The sequence below is a fragment of the Meleagris gallopavo genome, chromosome 14 (genome assembly GCF_905368555.1).
Source record: "Meleagris gallopavo chromosome 14, MGAL_WU_HG_1.1, whole genome shotgun sequence".
In the NCBI taxonomy this organism is placed as follows: Eukaryota; Metazoa; Chordata; class Aves; order Galliformes; family Phasianidae; genus Meleagris; species Meleagris gallopavo.
In genome coordinates this window covers 2,974,658-2,993,049 of record NC_139417.1, presented here as the reverse complement: position 1 = coordinate 2,993,049, position 18,392 = coordinate 2,974,658, and the positions used below count along the sequence as shown (strand labels likewise).

Here is an 18,392-nt window from a genome sequence, read left to right as displayed (position 1 = left end):
CGGCAGATGCCGTCTGCCTCGTCTGCGCGCGCCGCACGCGGGAGCCCGCGTTATTATGCTCTCAGCAGAGTTATTTATACACTGGGACATTTTTCAAAGCACCGCTTTGATGGTCTTCCACCAGCTCGGAAAAAAAAGTAGTCCATCCCAAAATAACCCGAGTGAAAGTCACAGCTCTTCATTACGCACATCTTCAACCGGGGGGCTCGAGAGGCAGAGAACAAAAAGCCGTCACATTCCTCCCATCAAATCCACCCTTTTCAAGTGCACTTCAAATGGGTTTGAACGCGCCGTGCTGGCTCCCGAGCGCTAATGATGCTGGAGGCACGTCCCTATGGGGAGCCCAGGCAGGGTGTGTGTGGGATCGGGGCTTTAAGCTGCTTCGGAGTGCCCGAATGGGGGGAGCAGTTTCTCTTCCAGCACCAGGAGGGGAGCAAATCCCCAGTCGTCTTTCTAAGGAACCCGGAGCAAAGCCTGGCCGCTGTTCCTCTGCTGCGCATGCGTTCCTCGCTCAGCTCTGGTTGCTGTTAAAGGGGGAGAAAAAAGAAAAAGAAAAAAAAAAAGCCGTTTTTGTAGGTGGTGACAAATTCCTGTGAAAACGCCTCTGACATGGAGCTGTCTCCCAGCCAAGGCCCCCCCGGGGAGCAGCTCTGCCTGGCAGGGGGCCCAGGCACACAGCCCACTGCCAGCGGTCACACGGTGAGCAGTGAGATGCACCTTGGGATTGGCACACTGGAGTCAATAGCTTGGGCTGAGGTGTGGGCACCTGGTGGAAGAGGTGGTGTGGGATGGAGCAAGAGCCGGATCCCAGCACCCAGCTGCTTTTGGTTTCTACTCAGAACATTGGAGCCCCCCCGCCCCACCCCCTGGGCGGGAAATTGCATGCACATTGCTGCACGTGGTAGGGCGATGAGAAGCAGATTTTTTTCCACTTGAGTGGGGAAATCCAGAGCAGGCGATTCCCAAGCCCAGCCATGACAGTCGCACGCAACCCCTTCCTTACCAGCCCAGGTGGGGAAACTGAGGCACAGGCAGAGCAGTAGCACCTGGGGCTGCAGCGTGGTGGTGCCTGGGTGGTAAGGGGTAGAGGATTCTATAAGAGGAATGCGTGAAGCTATCTGGGAGATGTGGAGCTGCAGAGAGAAACATGGAGCAGAGGGTAGCCAGGGAGGCCACAGCTGTGCTACAGCGTGCTAAGGGCAGCTCCAGGATGGGCTGAGCCGTGCCGGGGGCCACAAACAGCAGTGATTAGCAAGCACTCCACGGTGAGTCTGAGTGTGCAAATGACTCGGCCGTGCTCCTCACCTCAGTTAGCACACAGGGCTGTGAGGCTGGCAGGAGAGCCCAGGCACACCGGGCTCTGCAGCGCTCACATCGCTCACACTGAACCATGGCCAGAAAAGGCCCTGGGCAAGGAGCAGGCAGCTCTGGGCAAGCACAGCCCGATGCAGGCCAAGGCCTGAACATGATGGGGTGCACCGTGCCAGGCACGTCCCTCAGCCTGTCCCCAGCCCTCATGGCTGCTTTCCCATGGATCTGGGTCTCCAGGGAGGCAGAGAGCAGGTCGCCTGAAGGCAGTGGGCCACGGCCCATTGACTCACAAACAGCTGCGTTTCACTGCCTAAATTGGAGCTGCGGGAGCTGGCGGCCCTGCGTCCCATCTCATCCTTGTGGGACTGGGGACCAGCATGTCAGCCCTGCCCAGGAACTGGCAGTGCCACCAGCCCTCTGTCCAGTTTGTTTGCCGCTGGGTTGGGAACTCACCTGGTCCTTGCTGCAGTGTCACCAGCCAGCGCTTCCTGGGCTCTGGGTTGGTGGGTGCCAGGGTCTGGCTGCAGGCAGAGCAAAGCCCTGTGCCTCAGTTTCCCCAGCTGGCCTTCTGCAAGTTAGCACTGTAGCACTGAGCATCGATGCCAAGCAGCATCCCGGTAGGTCCCACAGAGCAGGGGCTGCCCAAAGCCACGCAGCCCCTCACTGCAGCTGCCCTTAACAAGAAAAGGAAACTGAGGCACTAAAAAGCAGCGCGATTCAAGCAGAATCCCACGACGATTCAAGGCAACTTCTGCAGCCCTGCCTGGATGCCGCAGGGCTGGGGATCGATCGGCTGCGAAGCAGCAGAGCAGCGGTTCCTGCAGCTGGTGACACCGGGCGCTCGCACCTCGCGGCTCCCGCCGAGCAGCCGGGCCACGGCTGCCCCCTGGCGGCACAGCGCGGCCCCGGGGCAGGGGACACACGCACCGCAGCGCCTAACCGCGGCCGTGGCTTCCGTACCTCTGCGTTGGACAGCGGTGCCACAAACGCCCCGAGTCAGATTTGGAAGCGCCTGAAGCAGAGCTCCCATCCCACCGCTAATCTGCAAGAGGTGACGGAGAGAAGAACTGCTCCTCTATCACCCTGCGCAGCCCTCCAGGAGCACGGCGAGGAGTGCAGGACCGGGAGCACAGGCAGAGAAGGCTGAAGGCGCTTGGCGCTGACTGACAAGCTCTGGCAGAGGAAAGCCGCAGGCTCGCTGTGACCCAGCCTCCAGCAACTCCCCGACACTCCCCCTGCAGGCCCCAGCCAGGGCTGCGCAGAGCACAGAAACTCTGCACTAATATAGAGGGTTCACCCTCCTGGGCTCTGCAAAGGAGCCGAAAGCAGCCCCGGAGCAAGCTGCAGGAATACTGCTGCTATTCACTCCTGCAGCAGAGCTGGTGCTCTTCTATCTCGGGAGAGGCAAAGAATGACACCTGCCTGCTGCCACGCTGAAACTGACATCCTCAGGGCAAGATGCAAGCAGAGCGCTGCGTGGAGAGAATGCAGGACAAAGCCTCACCAAGGAAGAAGCAGAATCACAGGAAGGACAAGCGGCATTGACAACTTATTCTTCATTCAACCCAACGAGAAAACAGTAAGAGAAACACTTTTGGATGTATTTCATTTGGAAATGAGCCAAACTGGCAACTAGAATCCAAGTCTTCAAAAAGTCTATACAAAGATGTATCATACAAAATGTACAGGAAAGTTCTCAAAAAAAAAAAAAAAAAAAAGACAAACGATACAACAAAAGGAGAGCAGAGACGGTGTGAAACCACAGCTAACACGTCCCAGCCCTGCTCTGGAGGGCAGGAGCAGCATCCAGACAAGACGCTCCAGACACAGAATACATTACACTATATACAGGACCGTACAAAGATCAGCATCCCCTTTGGTCTAGCGAGGAGCTCTCCAGCATGAAGTTGGGGCAGCCGGGACAATCTGCTCGTGGAAGTGTGACATGCCGAGAGGGAGAAAGTCCAAGGGAATGAAATGGTCAGCTCTAACCCATAACCAGCATACAGTCACGTCACCAAGGCTACAGACTTTACTCCATCTCTGTGAAGCGAGCAAACATGGCTTTCCGCACTGCATCTTTGTAGGAATCTGCAGTAGAAACACCGTAGGAGCTGCCCTTGGCTCCCAAACCAGCACCTCGCATTCGCACTTGGGCCTGAAAGGGGAAAAGACAAGGCATCAGCTTTGGGGTGCAGGGCAGCACACAGAATGCTTGTCATGCTGGCTTCATACGCTCACCCAGGGCATTTACAGAGACAAACACCGACTCCAGGAGATCAGACTGGACACAAACCCCAAAACTGCTGGTTTAAATCCACCCATCCCGCCCCAAGTGGGTGGGTAGGAATAGTTCCCAGCAGAGTAACGCAGAGAGAGAGTGCAGGCACAGAAGCGCCAGCCTGGAGCACCCTGCAGAAGATGCTGCCCAAGGGGGAGACACTGGGCCTTCACCCTACAGGGCAGCTTCACCATGGGATGAGACAAAGAGGCAGGGGACAGCACGGTGTCTTCCACAGGGCCTCAGCAGCAAGTGCTTCTGAATCAAAAAGCACCAGACTTAGAGGAAGCACCCATCTGTACTTACCTCAATGGGTGCAGTGATGCCCTGGCATTTTCTTCCCAATCCCGAACCTTCCCTCCAGCCCATAGCCTGCAGCATCTTGTTGCCTATATTACTGTTGTCGAGGCCATCTTTGGTGGGCTGCTCATAATTACTGCAGGAAGAAAAGGTCAGTTAATCACACTGCTTGTCAGAAGCTGAAGTAATCACCCAGGAGCTTCCAGGTACGTACACTGTGCCAGCATCATAGACCTTCTTGCGCTTTGGCTCCGGGGGCTCTGGGATGCCGTACTTCTCTCGCCTCTCAGCTGCTCTGTCTCTGTATTTCATCTGTAACCAGATTGAGTGTTGGTTTGAAGACAAGTTTATTTACTGTTGTTATGTAAGTATATACATAAAAGCATTTAGCTTTACTGTCCAGTGTAAATATTTCGCATCGGTATAAAAATGCATGGCTTCTGTGGGAGCTGTGTAAGCAAGCTGAATGCCTGCCATTACAGAGAGCTGCCCGCTGCAGACTGCCAACACGTGGCTTGGCCAGTGCCAACAGAAAGAGCTGGAACAACTCCCCAGAGCTGATCAGAACCTGTAGTGTGGTACAACAGCCCAACACCAGTCAAGACCTGTGCAGTCAGCTTCTGACAGCTGCGGGAAGGTCACCATACCTGGTTCCAGAGCCCTTGTATCGCCCACTGCTGTGAGGCAGTTAGAACCCTCCCCTGATAAGCAGCAGCTGTGGTGTAGGAGACACTTCTCTCTGTTTAACAGGACAGCTCTGAACCTTGGCCCAAGAATGGCTAGGCTTACACGGCTTATCTCATTAGCATCAAGTCAGGATAAGGAGAGCTCAGCATTATCTGTGCAAGCCCTTTTCCATTAGCCACTCATCCATTATCTGCTCATCTGAACACTGACCTCTCTCTCACGCAGTTCCAAGGCTTCAAGTTCCTGTTCTGAAAGCTTTGATCTCCTATAGATATCCATGTTTTGCTGCAACAAGAAGAGATTCGCATTAACATGAAATGCAGAGCACATCAAGCAGGATGGACAACAGCTCTTTGTAAATAGCTGACTTCTGGGAAAGAAGCAATCCACCTGCAACTGTTTTTTTGCAGTAGGAAGAAAAGCATTCCCAACAGCACTTTGCTTTACACACTATGTTACGGGTATCAATCATCTTCCTGGTAACACAGCACACACACCTTGTGCAAGTCCGATAGCTGCTGGTGCCGAATCAGCGCATCTTTGTTTGGGAATTGCCTTCTACACAGCAGGCAGGCCATCTTCTTCCAGTCAGTCAGCTTCTCCTCCTCATTCTCCATTCTTTCTAGTAAGTCCTCGTCGTTATCGCTGTCACCGCTGTAGGCAGCCACGAGGCCACGCTGGAAAGAAGGGCAGCATTAAGGGATGGGTCTCTCTTCCCTTACAAGAGTCCAGAAAGACAACACAAAGGCTGGTACACATGCTTCGCTGTGCAGAAGAGACAGAGCCTTCTCAATGCTAAAGGGTGAAACAGCTTAAAAGAACCACGTGCTGCAGCACAGCTGCTAGACTTAATTCAAGCTAGACAAACAATAGCTTAAATAGAGGTTCTGAGGTTTCCAAAAGTTCAAGTGAGACTTTGAGGCTTGAGGTCATGACAACCTCTCCCTGCACCTCTCAGCCTTTGAACCTGCTGCGCTCAGACAGGATCACTGTAACCACCACAGCATTCCAGAGGGGGCTGTGGAAATCCAGGCTGGAAAGCAGGTGTCTGCTGGTTCTCCTCTTGTGAGTGCTTGACACGTGACAGTAAGCTTCAGAAATACAGGAACCCCACCTCTTTCACCCATAAAGCAACCCATCAGGCACCTCGTGCTCACCTTCAAGGGATTTTCATCTTCCCCATTTTTCATCACCTCCGGTAAGATCTGCTGCCTCTCAGACAGAGCGCCCTAGAAGACAAGAGCACCATGAGCACCAAGTTCTGCCACACCACACCCCACAGCACGCTTCTCACCAGCCTCACCTTCTTCTCAAAAAGGGCAAAGCCTGCATCTGCAGCTGCCGACTCTTTCCGTTCCTCCTCCCTCGTGCTCAGTGGCTGGAAACTGTTCTTGAAATTCTCTTTCTGCTTGTTCAAACTCTTCGCCCAGCGCTCCATGTCTTTAGCGATCTAAAACAGACGCAGAGTGGTTTGCTCAGACCTCTGCCTTCATAGACACCAGACTCCTATGACACTGATTCAACTGTTCCATTTGTGCAGACACTCCAGAACAAGGCACACTTCACTACCTTCTATACTGCAGCTGCTTCCCCGTATACAGTGTTAAAAAATAGAGTGAAAGTGCAGCCTGCCTGTTTCAGTGTATGAACCCTTCTTATCAATCCACTCCTCTAACTGGCAGCTCAGTTGTACTCCCACTGGTCCTGGCATCATTTCGTATGCATCTCTCCTATGCAGTAGTTATTTCTGCACTGAAGTCTCTGCCAACCCCGCCTCTTCTCAGCCCTGCACAATGTCTGCAACGTGCAGGTACACATTCCACCAAGCAGCCAGGACTGTCACCAGAAGGGCAAACTGTAATCTCACCCCACAGAAGACATCAGCACAGTTATGATCCCACTTCAGTTTTTACCTGTTGAGCTGTTTTACTCTTAGGCTTCTCTTTCTTCTCCTTCACTTCTTTTGTGGTGGTTGTGGTCGCCGTTTGTTGGTATGTGATACCCTCTGCTGCAGGCATGTAGGTCTCTTTTTCACCATCCCAGTACAGATACTGCTGAGTTAAGGCATTGTAGTAATACTGACAAAGAGAAGAGAACCATCAGATAGTTACACGCACCACGTAAGCTAAGCATCAGAAGAGAGAACCAAAAGCAGCAGCCTGATTCAGTCCGAAGCATTGCATGGAAAGGAGCTCCTCAGAGCAACCCAGACCTCCACAAAGGAGGCAAAAGACACAGAGTGGCTGAAGGCTGTGTCCCCAAACAGCACTATGGAAATCTTTATGCCTCTCCCAAGGGAGCATAGCATGCTCTTTGCTGGCTGCTCCGCAACAAAACAACTCACTGGCAGCATCTGTAACAATGTGTATGTGTAACCCTGTGCAGGCCAAACTGAAGGAAGAACTAAGGGCCATAACCAGAGAGAAGTAAAATAGCAGCCCCTGCTGCAATGGGTATTGTCTTCCTCTCAGAAGTTTCACTCATAAGGAAACAGACACAGAACTGAACTAGCATTAACACAAAGATGGGTGCTAAGAACCTACATTTACCTGTGAGTTAGGATCGTAGTAGAGCCCTGTTACAGGATCATAATAATATCCTGAAGATTCATCATACTGGTAGGTGGATGTATCAGGGACAGCTGGAAAAAACAAAGTCCAAGTATAGGACAAGATCATTCCAGACAAATTCACATTGGTTCCTTTGTATAGTTCAACTACAGTTCTGAAATCTTTGAGAGCAGACGTGCCTACAAAGCACTCGTACCATCTGACCAGAACACGCTGCCAGGGGCAGCTGCAGCACCAACTTTTAGAGGTGGAACACTTAGCTAAAGCAAAGTTTCTCGCTTGCTAGAGGAACAGACACCCGTCCCAGCACAACCCTCTCTGCTTACCATACTTGGTTCCAGGCACTACACCAGTTGGGGCAGCTGTTTGTGCCTGAGTGCTGGTGGTAGCTGGTGCTGCTTGTGTCTAGAAGAAAACAAGAAATCTTGATGAGAAAGATCTGTCACTGAGGTGCAAAAAAACAAGGACAGTGAGCCAAAGCATATGCAGCCCACACTAAGCATACAAGAGCTAGCTCCTCTTTGCCAGTACACTTAGTACTCATCTTTAACAAAGAACAGAACTATCAGAAAAAAGAAATAGAAGGTGACTCTTCTATAAACACAAGTGCTGCATCTAACTTCACTTGTGACATCTCACAGCTCTGCTGTACCACGCTCACTTTAAAGAGTGTGCAGAGGCCACAGTTAAGCCAGATATCCCACCAAATGAAGCCCTGGCACCAAGAGCAAGGAGTGCCACAATTACCGGGGAGTCAGGCGAGTTTGTCTGTTGGTTATAGAGCTGAGGGCTCTGGGACACAACCGCAGCCGTGGTGGTGGTGACTGGGGCTCCTGCCAACACAGAGCAGTAATGGATAAGCCAAATCATTTGTACAACAGCACTTCATCCTAGGGCTAAAATTACTCTGTTTACAGTTTCAGATCCTAATTCCAGCAACAGCAGCCAAACAAGGCAATAAACATTCAAAAGGAGACAAAAACAGTGGGTATTTTCTTTCCAGACAAGGAATAGTTTCCTTTTCAGGAGGAAATATTTTGCTCGCAAAGCCAGTGATTCCTGGCCTCTGACAGCTGCCAGCACTGAGGATTTCTCTAGAGCTGCTCATGCAGTTCTCATGAGTTCAAGGCTTTATGTCAATATTCTGAGTCGGCAGCTTCACTCATCTCACAGACCACAGGTCCCACGTGAACAAACTCACAATGCTTCTCTAGGAACACACATCCATTCACATATTATGGCAGCAAAATCTGTCCCCCTTTACTGAGGAAATTAACTTAAAAGCTAAAGCAAAACATCACTGTTGCTTATCATCACAAACAACAGCATCTCCCACACGTTGGAAACACCACCTGATATGGTAGCTGCATCTGAGTCCAACACACCTCCTTGGTTTTGGTAGTACTGCTGATAATCCTGGGAGTACTGCAAAGGAAAATGAATGAAAACACAGGATGAGCAGATACCCACACTGTAACAGCTTGCAGGCTACAGAAGAGCCGGCGCCACCAACCTGAGTGTACTGCGTGTAGCCATCCTGTCCTGACTGGAGGTAGCTGTAGTCAAGGGTGCTGCCTTCTCCGGTTTGAGGCTGAAATTGAAGCAGGTTATTTTTTTTTTTTTAATCAGATGGGTGAAAATCACTGCATTTAACAACTTCAATGCTGACGAGGCTCCAGCCTAACGATCAAAACCAGATCTCTAGATTTATATGGATAACAGGACTGGGAACAAGTTTCCAAACCGTACCTGAGTGGATGACCACTGTGCTGCAGCAATGGCTGTACTTGCCACAGAGAAGGCGCTGACCCTGTTCCCATCTGGCAGAAGCAAATCTCTGAAACCACAGAAATCACACCTGAGTAAGCACTGCTTTTTTCTGAAGCGATCGCTATACAAGGAGGTAGAGTCTGCCAGCATGCATGGATTTCTTGGCAGGTCTTAAACATTGTCATGAATGAGCCAAAGAACAGCTCGGCGGGTGGAGGAGCGAGGCTCAGTGTTGTACAGCCAATAGCCAGCCTGTAGGCCTCCAGTGAAACAACTGTGCTGTGCATGAAAGAAGTTACAATGGCAGCTACGGAGGACCGGCGATGCAGACGATAAGAAACAAGTGCTGTCTCTCTCCTCACACACAATAAGGAAAAAGGAGCCACGTAACAAAAGACACTTAAAGGAAGCAAAACTGGAGTGATGGTCATCTTAAAAGCTCCAGTGACGACCACGAATCTTTTTATTTATGAAGGGATAAGAGGGGAAACGAACTGCTACTGCAACTCACTTTCTGGCACTCTTTGCAAAGTCAACACCAATTGTTTTGCCATCAATTTTTAATGGTGGCTGAAGACTTTGTAAAATCTGCAGCAGTTGAGAAGCATCCTACAACAAGAAACACTCATTATTATGAAAAGCAGGTTACTGAAGAGGACACAGAAGCTGTCAGAGCTCCAACTTTTCACATACACTAGCTAAAAACATTTAAAGCTCTGGCAACGCCTCTGTATCCCCTCACGCCATACACGCTGAGTACAATGGGATTACAGCCTGCTGACAGACTGTGTGTTTCCCAGAAATGCTGGGTCACTGATGATTAAACATTTCAACTTGTCTTTATAAAAAAAGCCAGTTTTGCCCCACATTACTCCAAAAGGCAGCCCAGCAGAGGCTGACATCAGCCACCCGTTTTCATCCAACACTGAACTGTTGAACTCTGCTTAAAGCAAGTCCAAACAAACCACACTGATTGTCAATTTGAACATCTCCAACAACAGAGGTTCCAGCACCCCTCTGGGAGCCTTCTTCCAGTATTCAACTCCTCACAAAAGGGAAGACGTTCTCCTTGTACCTTACTGCCATTTCCCACGTTTCAGTATGCCTGCTGACCTCACCAAGCACCCTTTGAGACCGTCTCTGCCATCCCTACAGCCTTGCTCTGGATGATGCTCAGAGCAGCAAGATTCCCTCTCCTCCACCTTCTCAAGATGAAAGGAGCCCAATTCTATGCATTTCCTCACACTGTACACTCCAGCCTTTTACTGTGATCCAAATGACCCCAGACCATTATTTGTGACCCAAGCACGAAGCAAGCTTTCAACTCGGAACTGCACTTTGCCATGAACACTTTTCCCCTGTGTTCACAGCATCCCCCCACTTTCCTTCCAAGCTGCAGCTAACGATGAAAGGCTCTGACACATTTAGTATTTGTTCAATCATCTGTGAACCCCCAGGGAACTGGAGCAGACCTCAGCACAAAACCAATAAGGCCCTCACCATGGCAGAAGACAGCTGCACAAATGCAAAGCCTCTATTTTGCTGAGTCTGCTTGTCTTTGATAAGACGAATATTATTGACTGCCAGAGAGGCATACGGAGACAAGGCAGTCATGATGGATTCCACTACTGTGTGAGGAGCAATGTTTCGGAGAATGATGGCTGAGGAAAAAAGAAAGTATGACATTAGCTATGTACATAAGAACTTGAAGTACTCTGAGAAGCCTTAAAAAAAACACCACCACCACCACCACCACCAAACCCAGAACAGCAGCAGTTTTGGACAAGAGCATGTTTCTGTTTCAAGAGTCAGTATTTGGGGAGTTGGCAGGAAGCACTTGCTCTGCTGGGAAGATGAGAGTGCTGTCAATACTGTTCTAATGAAAGCAAAGCACTTCCTGAGCAGAAGCCCTTGCCAACATTCGCATGTACCAGTCTACAAGTTGGGAACAACCTGATCATGGTAAGTGCTGTGCCCTGAGAGAGCTCAACGTGGGTTCCAGCGGGCACTCTGAGGTACAAGAAGGACTTTTCTGTACAAGTTCACAAGTCACTTTATGGAGTAAACTCAAAATTCTGCTTTTTACTTACTATCACAGTAATAATCCACAGACTGAACGGCTTCTGCTGTTCCAGGTGGTACCTCCTGTTCTGAATCTTCATAGGAAGGAAAAACTTGAATCACAATGTTGCTCTGTCACTCAAAGCCAGAATGTCACAGTGTAGGCTACAACCTACACTCATCCAAATTCAAAGATGCCCAAAGAGCTAAAGTAACTTACCAAATTTGTCCGCTCCACAGCGGAAGCATTTCAGTCTCCTTCTGAAGTTGTAAAGACAGCACTGTGTGGGAGAAAAAGTAGATCTAGTAAAGATTTAGTTGATTCATCACAATGGTGGCATTTGCTGTACTTTGCTGAAAACAAGACAATCAAGCTAAGTACGACAACAAAGCTGAACCTACCAGAATAATCAACAACAGCAAAACTGGTCCTCGCCTGTACTGCAGCTGCTTTTCACAACATCCCAGTTACCTTTGTTCAAGTCAGTAAACTATCCTGAATTACACAACTACATTAACTGTGTCCTTTAGCAAGGCTTGAAAACAAGTTATCTTTACATGATTAAAGCAGAACGAAGCAGCCTGGTTTTGATCTTGCTACATCATCTCCACTTAAAGAGGGCCAAACAAGCGTTCAGCAGTTGCACACAACATCAGCTGTCACCTGAAGGATACAGAATTCACCTACTGACGTTGTGTTCTGGTACAGTTCACTAACTGACTTCTGTATAAGCAAAAATGAGAGTGCCCTTCCAGTCCGTTCTACAATATGTGCACAACTATTGCATCCATCAGCAAAAGCTGCAGCTCAGCCTAAGGCTGAAAGTATTATTGATTTTCTAAAAAGAGATGACAGAATCACAAAGAAATCCCCTCAGGGTGACGGCTATTCTATCAGCTGCTGTGAACAGCAACTCCTGGGAGATGTGCTCTGGGTCAGGCATACATTAGTGGGAGCAACACACAGCTCCACTAACGAATTTTGTCTCAGCTGGCAAGTACACCACTGAGTCCCAGCCCGTATCTTCTAGCTGCTGATGTTCTCCGTGGACAATTCCATCACTCCAGGTGCCTCTGCCACTGGATTTCCAGAATCCTTGCACTCCTGTGTCTTAGCACTCCTCCATCGTTGTAACGACCACGAGGCCCAAACTACGCACTGCTTTGTCCTGGTCACGCAGCTGGTGAAAAGAACTGATGAGGAATAGATAAAAAGACACGCTGTACCTTGTTGCAAAGCCAGTCCTCAAATTTAGGCCGGGGGTTGCTGTAGTGCATCGCGATCTGCTTCCCCTGAATCACCAGCTTTTTCTGCAAAAGAAGTGGTTTCAATTATCCCTGAATCGAGGCACACATGTTCATTTTCCCATGGCAGAGCACCCTTCGGAGGAATCAGTGCTCCTGAATTAAATGGACAACATATGGGGAGGATGTGGAGGACAACCACCGCCACCTACACCCTGCCCATCCAATCCTGCAGAGAGGAGGACGAGGGCAGTAAGAGAATGGGATGTGGAGCAAAGATAAACGGAATCAGGGAGTGTTGAAAAAGTTGCCAACCACTAAACGCTGCCATGGAACCAGGAAGTGTCTCGAAGGAGACAAAGTCCTAACTTGCTGCGTTCAGGATTAACACATTTTTAGGAGTCTCCTTGCCCCGTTTCTATTCACTTCTGGTATAGCATTGAGCGACTTTTTAAACATGTCCTTAGGTGACTGCTTCACTTCTTCCCCTACTCCAAATTCCCCAGAGCTTTAAACAACCACATTTGGATAACTTTTCCAAGCACTTTCTTCAGAAGCGTCCCTTTGTAAATACAGTAATTCCTTCCAAAGGGACCCTGTTTAGACTTCTTGGAGGCTGGATTACAAGTGCCATCGACCAAAACGTAACTCAGAGTGCTTTCCTTTGACTAAAGCATCAGTTCAATTGGAAGCCTGCGCAAGAGCTTTGTGTTCTTCATTCGGGCAAAGAGCTCTCCAAAATGGCTAACTAGAGCGAAGCTTCTCCTGGGGTAGGAAAAGTTCATAATGCTTTCAGCATGTCCGCTCACTCTGACTTTACAGGAATTAGGAATTTAGATTTTAGAAGCCCCAACTCTCAGCCTCGTGCTTTGCCAAGTGCGGGCACGCAGAACGCCCTTTCAATATACGGACAAAGTACTTCAGTCAAACAGGCAGAAGGAAGTAAGTCTGAGGAAACGTGCACTAGAGGCCAACCCCGAGACATTTTAATACAAGAACCAGTTTTACGACAGGTTGGCTTATTGCAGAGGTACCACGGGAGCACCAGGACCAGTGGCTTCTCTGTAACAGGGTCTGACAGATACATCTAGCATGTAGCATGAATAAGGCTCTCACATTCTGTGCAACTAAATAGGGCAAAGCCATTTCTCCTACCGGCAGGAGGGAGGGTTGGAGGGCCCAGCGCTCACTGGATATGCACACATAGAAACAAAGCTGCTGGCACAGTTGCAATACATCATTCTTTCATCTAACAGTCAGCGACCGGGCTGCTGGGGAGACTCTATGTTTTCCCTACTACTAGGGTGGCTGGGTTACTGGAGTGAATTTGAGTATTTGTTTCAATAAATTATGCATCAATACAGCTTTGTATATATTAAAACTATCTCATTTCTAAAATCGCACTCGGCATTAATTTCCTGACACGAGTCCTTCTGCTGCACCTGTCCACCCTACAGAGCAGGGCACCATGAAACAGAACCCAAGCTGTGCCATGGGAAAGGACTCCCAGCACGAGCCACGTGGAGGTCTATTCCAGCACAAAGCACACAGCTACCTCCATCTGCTGGAGCTGCTTACAGGGCTGCTGCAGTGCCTGGACACGTAAACCGACGCAGCAGAATATGTTCCTCATGCTGCCCACAGACCTTCACAGCATGTATTAACTGTAAAAAGAACAAGTGGCTCAATACACTTTGCTTGCTTCAAGGGCGTATTTAACATCTGTTGTTAAAACAGACTATGGAGATTCAAAAATTAGCAAATCCAGAGCGTGCTTACAGTGCGAGAAGAAAGCAGCACTGGGAAAGAAACCAGAGCACTTTTTGCATTTTGGCTCCTTATCAAGTCGTAGTCCAGAAAAGCCAAAACACGGCCCAACTTTGAAGAGCCCTCAGTTCCCATTAGATTTATTTGGAATAAACACATTTCTCCATCCAGAGGAGCCAGGTGTCTTCCCTTGACTCAGGGAACACGTCTTTCTAATGACCTGGCACATCTTTTTCTAAACTTTACTCAGGATTAATACCAATGTAATGAAAATATCGCAGTATCTGATGCCTTCTCTGGCAACAGAAGAAATAGCAGGTGGAAGTAAAATAAGAGTCTTTTATGGACTGTATGCTATTCTTTCCAGACCAAATAAACTGACACCGTGTAATAAGACAACGGCACATTTTATGAGTGCTCAAAACAGCCAATTTTCTTTCCTAATGTTACCTGCTATTTTCTACCACTCTTAAAAATTTTAATATATACAAAGCTTTTATTCATTTAAATCACTGTTATGGAACAAACCACTCCTTCCACCTTTATTTTTTCCTTTTTTTTTTTTTTTTTTTTTTTTTAAACTGTACAGACTTTTTCCATTTTCAGGAATATCTAGACTTGGTGAGTGAAGCAACCTGATTGGCTTCCATCCAGCTGGTAGCATCTTGAAAGTGATAAAACTCCACGAAGGCGAAACCACGGCTTACACCTAGAGACAGCATTCAGATATAGACGGGATACTTGTGTTAGTCAGTTCCTTTAAAACAGGTGAATCTCTCTCCAACTGCTTCATTACTTCATGACAAAGCAGCTTTACAAATGCGACGTCAACTGCTGGGATCTGCTCGTTATTTTGCCATGGCAAGGAACCAAGCTGCCTTAACTGGCTACATTTCACTCCATTTGAATCCACGTTTACAGGTAACCATGCAACAGACTACATACTATTAAATGGGTTTATACTAGTATTACTTACCAATACTTGTTAACTAAAACCCCTGGAGACAGACTTCTTTTTAACAGGACGAGCTATCTACAAGTCTTCCAAAAAGCCACATTCCTTAGCCATGGCAAACTTTTTTTTTTTTTATTGATTGCACGTGCTTGCAGTTTGGGGATAATTCTGGATACTCTTTTGGGCTGGGGAAGAGGAAGGCCATATCAAAAACTGGATAAGAGCTCTCACCTGTCTTTCTCTTCATCAGCCTCACGTCTGCAGGCTGAGGACCTTCAAAGGACTCAATAAGCTCCCGGATCTGCGTGAGATTTTATCAGACAGTTAAGTTTTCAAATATTGGCACACATCTCAGCCAGACAAAGAAGCAATCCAGCCTACTGTATGCACAACGGGTACACAGAGCAGAAGAGTCTGAATATTATCTCAGAAAAAGAAGCCTGACGCACACCACAGAACCCACACAGCCCTCTGTCGTCCTCACTTAGCCCACAGAATCATCCAGAATCTGAACTGCTATGGCCTTGAATTCCAAGGCCATCTGTACAGAATTTGGCAAACTCCGTGCTTGCTCCAATGTTTTAACAAAAAATGCTGCTAGCATCCTCAACCCTGCATGCCTGAAAACATCCAACTCCTAGCACAGAACAGTAAGACTACTGGGAGGCTCAGTGATACGCATCTCCTTAAGCCCCAGCCATAGTTGCACTCCTAACACAGTTTCCCTTTTGCTTTTCAGAAAATAAGTGAGATTTGTTAAGAATACTGTCAAAGGTCATGCTACAGGGACATCAGCTCTTCAGACAAAACCAAGCTGCTTAAGTTGGGTGTGACAAACTAGATAAACTATTGCCAAGGAGTATAAAGGAAAAACAAACATGTAGAACTATCTCCTAAGAACAAAAGGAGCCCAGCAGCTCTTACAGGGAACTCATGCTACACTACATACAACAGCAGGCAGGACTCAAAGGTTATTTAAAGCTGCCTGCTCATGTGCTGGCTGGAACTGACCTACCACCCTCAGTGCCAATATCTTTTCATGAGAAAAGAGGAAAAAGCTGTTAAAATATGTACAGTTGATATCAGAAGCACAAAAGGAAAGCTGACTTCAGCAGAAAGCAAACGATCATTCCAAAAATCGTAACCTAAACTCTGCTGATGAGTTCATAGCTAAAATTACATTCAGCTTTCCCACGGATTATACTGCAGTTATTTGCGGAACCATAAAGCTGCAATGTTAAAAAGTCAGAAACAAAAATTGCTAAGTATGTTTCAGGTAACTTCAGACTGAATTCCATCGTTTGGATGCTTTGCCCAGCGCTTATAAAACGATTACACGTGGCGAACTGAAAAGCATTGCCAGTATTCAGAAAGTACTCAATGAAAAAAAAAAAAAAAAGCAGAGATCTATTACAGAAGTGGTGCAAAAGGATTCCCTGTGTTAGCAACTGGCATACAAAGATCTCAGAATCAGATGTGGAGTGTGCCTGAAAACAAACTGATACATCTTGGCTTTTACAGCTGTTTCTTATCCCACCTCACACAGGAGCTGTAGGCTTGTGGTCCTGCTCACTGAAAGAGCCCGGTGAGAGGGCAAAAAGATCCCTCCAAGGGGGGTGCGAGGTCTTTCCAGCACAGTCAGATGATGGCGCACCACGCTCACTCCTTCCTTCTGCTCCAGAGCAGCCATTTTATGGCTGCCACAGCTGTACCCACACAGCCGCGTTTCGCAGGGCTGCTCTCAGCCCAGGAGCTCAGCATCTGGGCTACCCCACCAGCCCTCACTTCTGGCTTCCACAAAAGTCCAGAAAGTAATTAAATCACTTTTGTACTCCTTATCTCCCTCCCTTAACAATTCCTAGAGAGCAACAACAAATAAATAGGATGCACATCTATATCCTCGTGCTAAAAGAGAAGAGCAAAAAACTACACGAAGTTTTAAAACTCACAAAAATCTTAGGGGAAGCACACTATTCACATACAGCTCTATTTAAAACAAACAGCTTAACATTGAGATGACCTCTGTTACTCAACAGCGGCAAACGGAAACCTTTTAGGATTCAAAATGGAAGCACTCCCAACACGTTTAGAAGGGGGGCCACCATGATGCAGCGCTCAACAAAATGGCAGCAGCTCTGTGCGCCGAGCAAAGCCCCTCCTGCCTACTCACATCGTTCTCGGTAACCGTGATGGGCAGGCCACGCAACATGATGGTCTTGCTTTCCTTCTCGTCGTTGATGTCGTTCCTGTAGTCGTGCTCTCCGTAGTCGCCATCGGAGTGGTACCCATCCTCGGATTTATCGCTGTTCCTGCGCTCCCGCTCCCTCTGGAAGCCAACACACGTCAGCGCCCCGCTGCCACCCCCAGCCCGGGCTCCAGCCGCACCCCGCGGGCCCCGCAGCGCTCACCTCGGGGCTGTCGTAGTCGCGGCTGTCGTAGTCTCTGTCGTAGTCCCGGCTGTCGTAGTCCCTGCTGTCGCGGCTGTCGTAGTCCCGGCAATCCCGGCTGTCGTAGTCCCGGCAATCGTAATCGCGGCTGTCCCGGCTGTCGTAGTCTCGGCAGTCGCGGCTGTCGTAGTCCCTGCAGTCGCGGCCGTCGCGACTATCGTAATCTCTGCAGTCCCGGCTATCGCGGCTGTCGTAGTCGCGGCTGTCGTAGTCGCGGCAGTCTCGGCTATCGCGGCTGTCGTAGTCTCGGCTGTCGTAGTCTCGGCTGTCGTAGTCGCGATAGTCGTCGTAGCGGTCCCCGCGGCGCTCCTCGCTGGACCGCTTGTAGTCGTCCCTGCGGCGGCTTCGCGACTCCCGCTCGTCGCGATCCTCCCTCTCCACGATGGAGCCGTAACGGCCGCTGCGCTCCGTCCTGCTCACGCTGCGGGAACGGCGGGCCGAGCTCAGAGCGCGCTCCCTCCGACCTCCCCGGGCCCCCGCCTCCCCCACCGCCACTCACCGCTTGTCCGAGCCCATGGCGCTGCCCACGATCCGCAAGCCTCCGGCACGGCGCTGACCGCCACTACGCGGCGCCGAACACACGCCCGCAGCCCCCGCTCCCTCGCCACAAAATGGCGCCGAGCTGACTGGCCGTCTTCTACCCAGCAGGCACCGCGCGCGCCGCCTGGAAGCTTCCAGCTGTTGCGCATGCGCAGCGGTGGCCGCCCTCCGCGGGGCACGCTGGAAGTTGTAGTTCGGCCCCGCGTGGGCCGCTCCCGTTCCGCGCGGTTGCTGAAATATAAAAAAAGCACCCCTGCAGCTTGTGGCAGCACCCGTTCCACGGGTGGGTTTGTGCCCCCGCCGCCCTGGCACTGTGCGCAGATGGGCTGATGGCAGCTCATGCCCGCAGCTCAGCCCGTCCCCCGCTGAGCCGCAGAGCTGTGCCGTGAGGCAGCGCGGAACAGCCCGCAGTTGTGAGTGAGCTGTCTGGAACAGTGCTGGGAGGAGAACATGAGCTG

At 49.5% G+C, this 18,392-nt stretch overlaps 1 protein-coding gene across 1 annotated transcript; it reads right to left on the bottom strand.

The window, feature by feature from the left end:
- Positions 1-2,891: 2,891 nt before the first annotated feature.
- Positions 2,892-18,061, bottom strand: RBM5 (RNA binding motif protein 5). Its single transcript, XM_085235796.1, has 24 exons — positions 17,894-18,061; positions 17,356-17,815; positions 17,118-17,273; positions 15,179-15,248; positions 14,628-14,701; positions 12,208-12,291; positions 11,201-11,261; positions 11,010-11,075; positions 10,420-10,580; positions 9,431-9,528; positions 8,899-8,986; positions 8,663-8,740; positions 8,502-8,574; positions 7,897-7,982; positions 7,476-7,554; positions 7,129-7,220; positions 6,493-6,657; positions 5,883-6,029; positions 5,737-5,808; positions 5,077-5,256; positions 4,790-4,864; positions 4,107-4,204; positions 3,899-4,028; positions 2,892-3,469 (listed from the first exon to the last, which is right to left on the bottom strand). Exons 1-24 carry the CDS (start codon positions 17,908-17,910, stop codon positions 3,344-3,346), a joined length of 2,736 nt encoding a protein of 911 aa, XP_085091922.1. The 5' UTR covers positions 17,911-18,061; the 3' UTR covers positions 2,892-3,343.
- Positions 18,062-18,392: the final 331 nt, after the last annotated feature.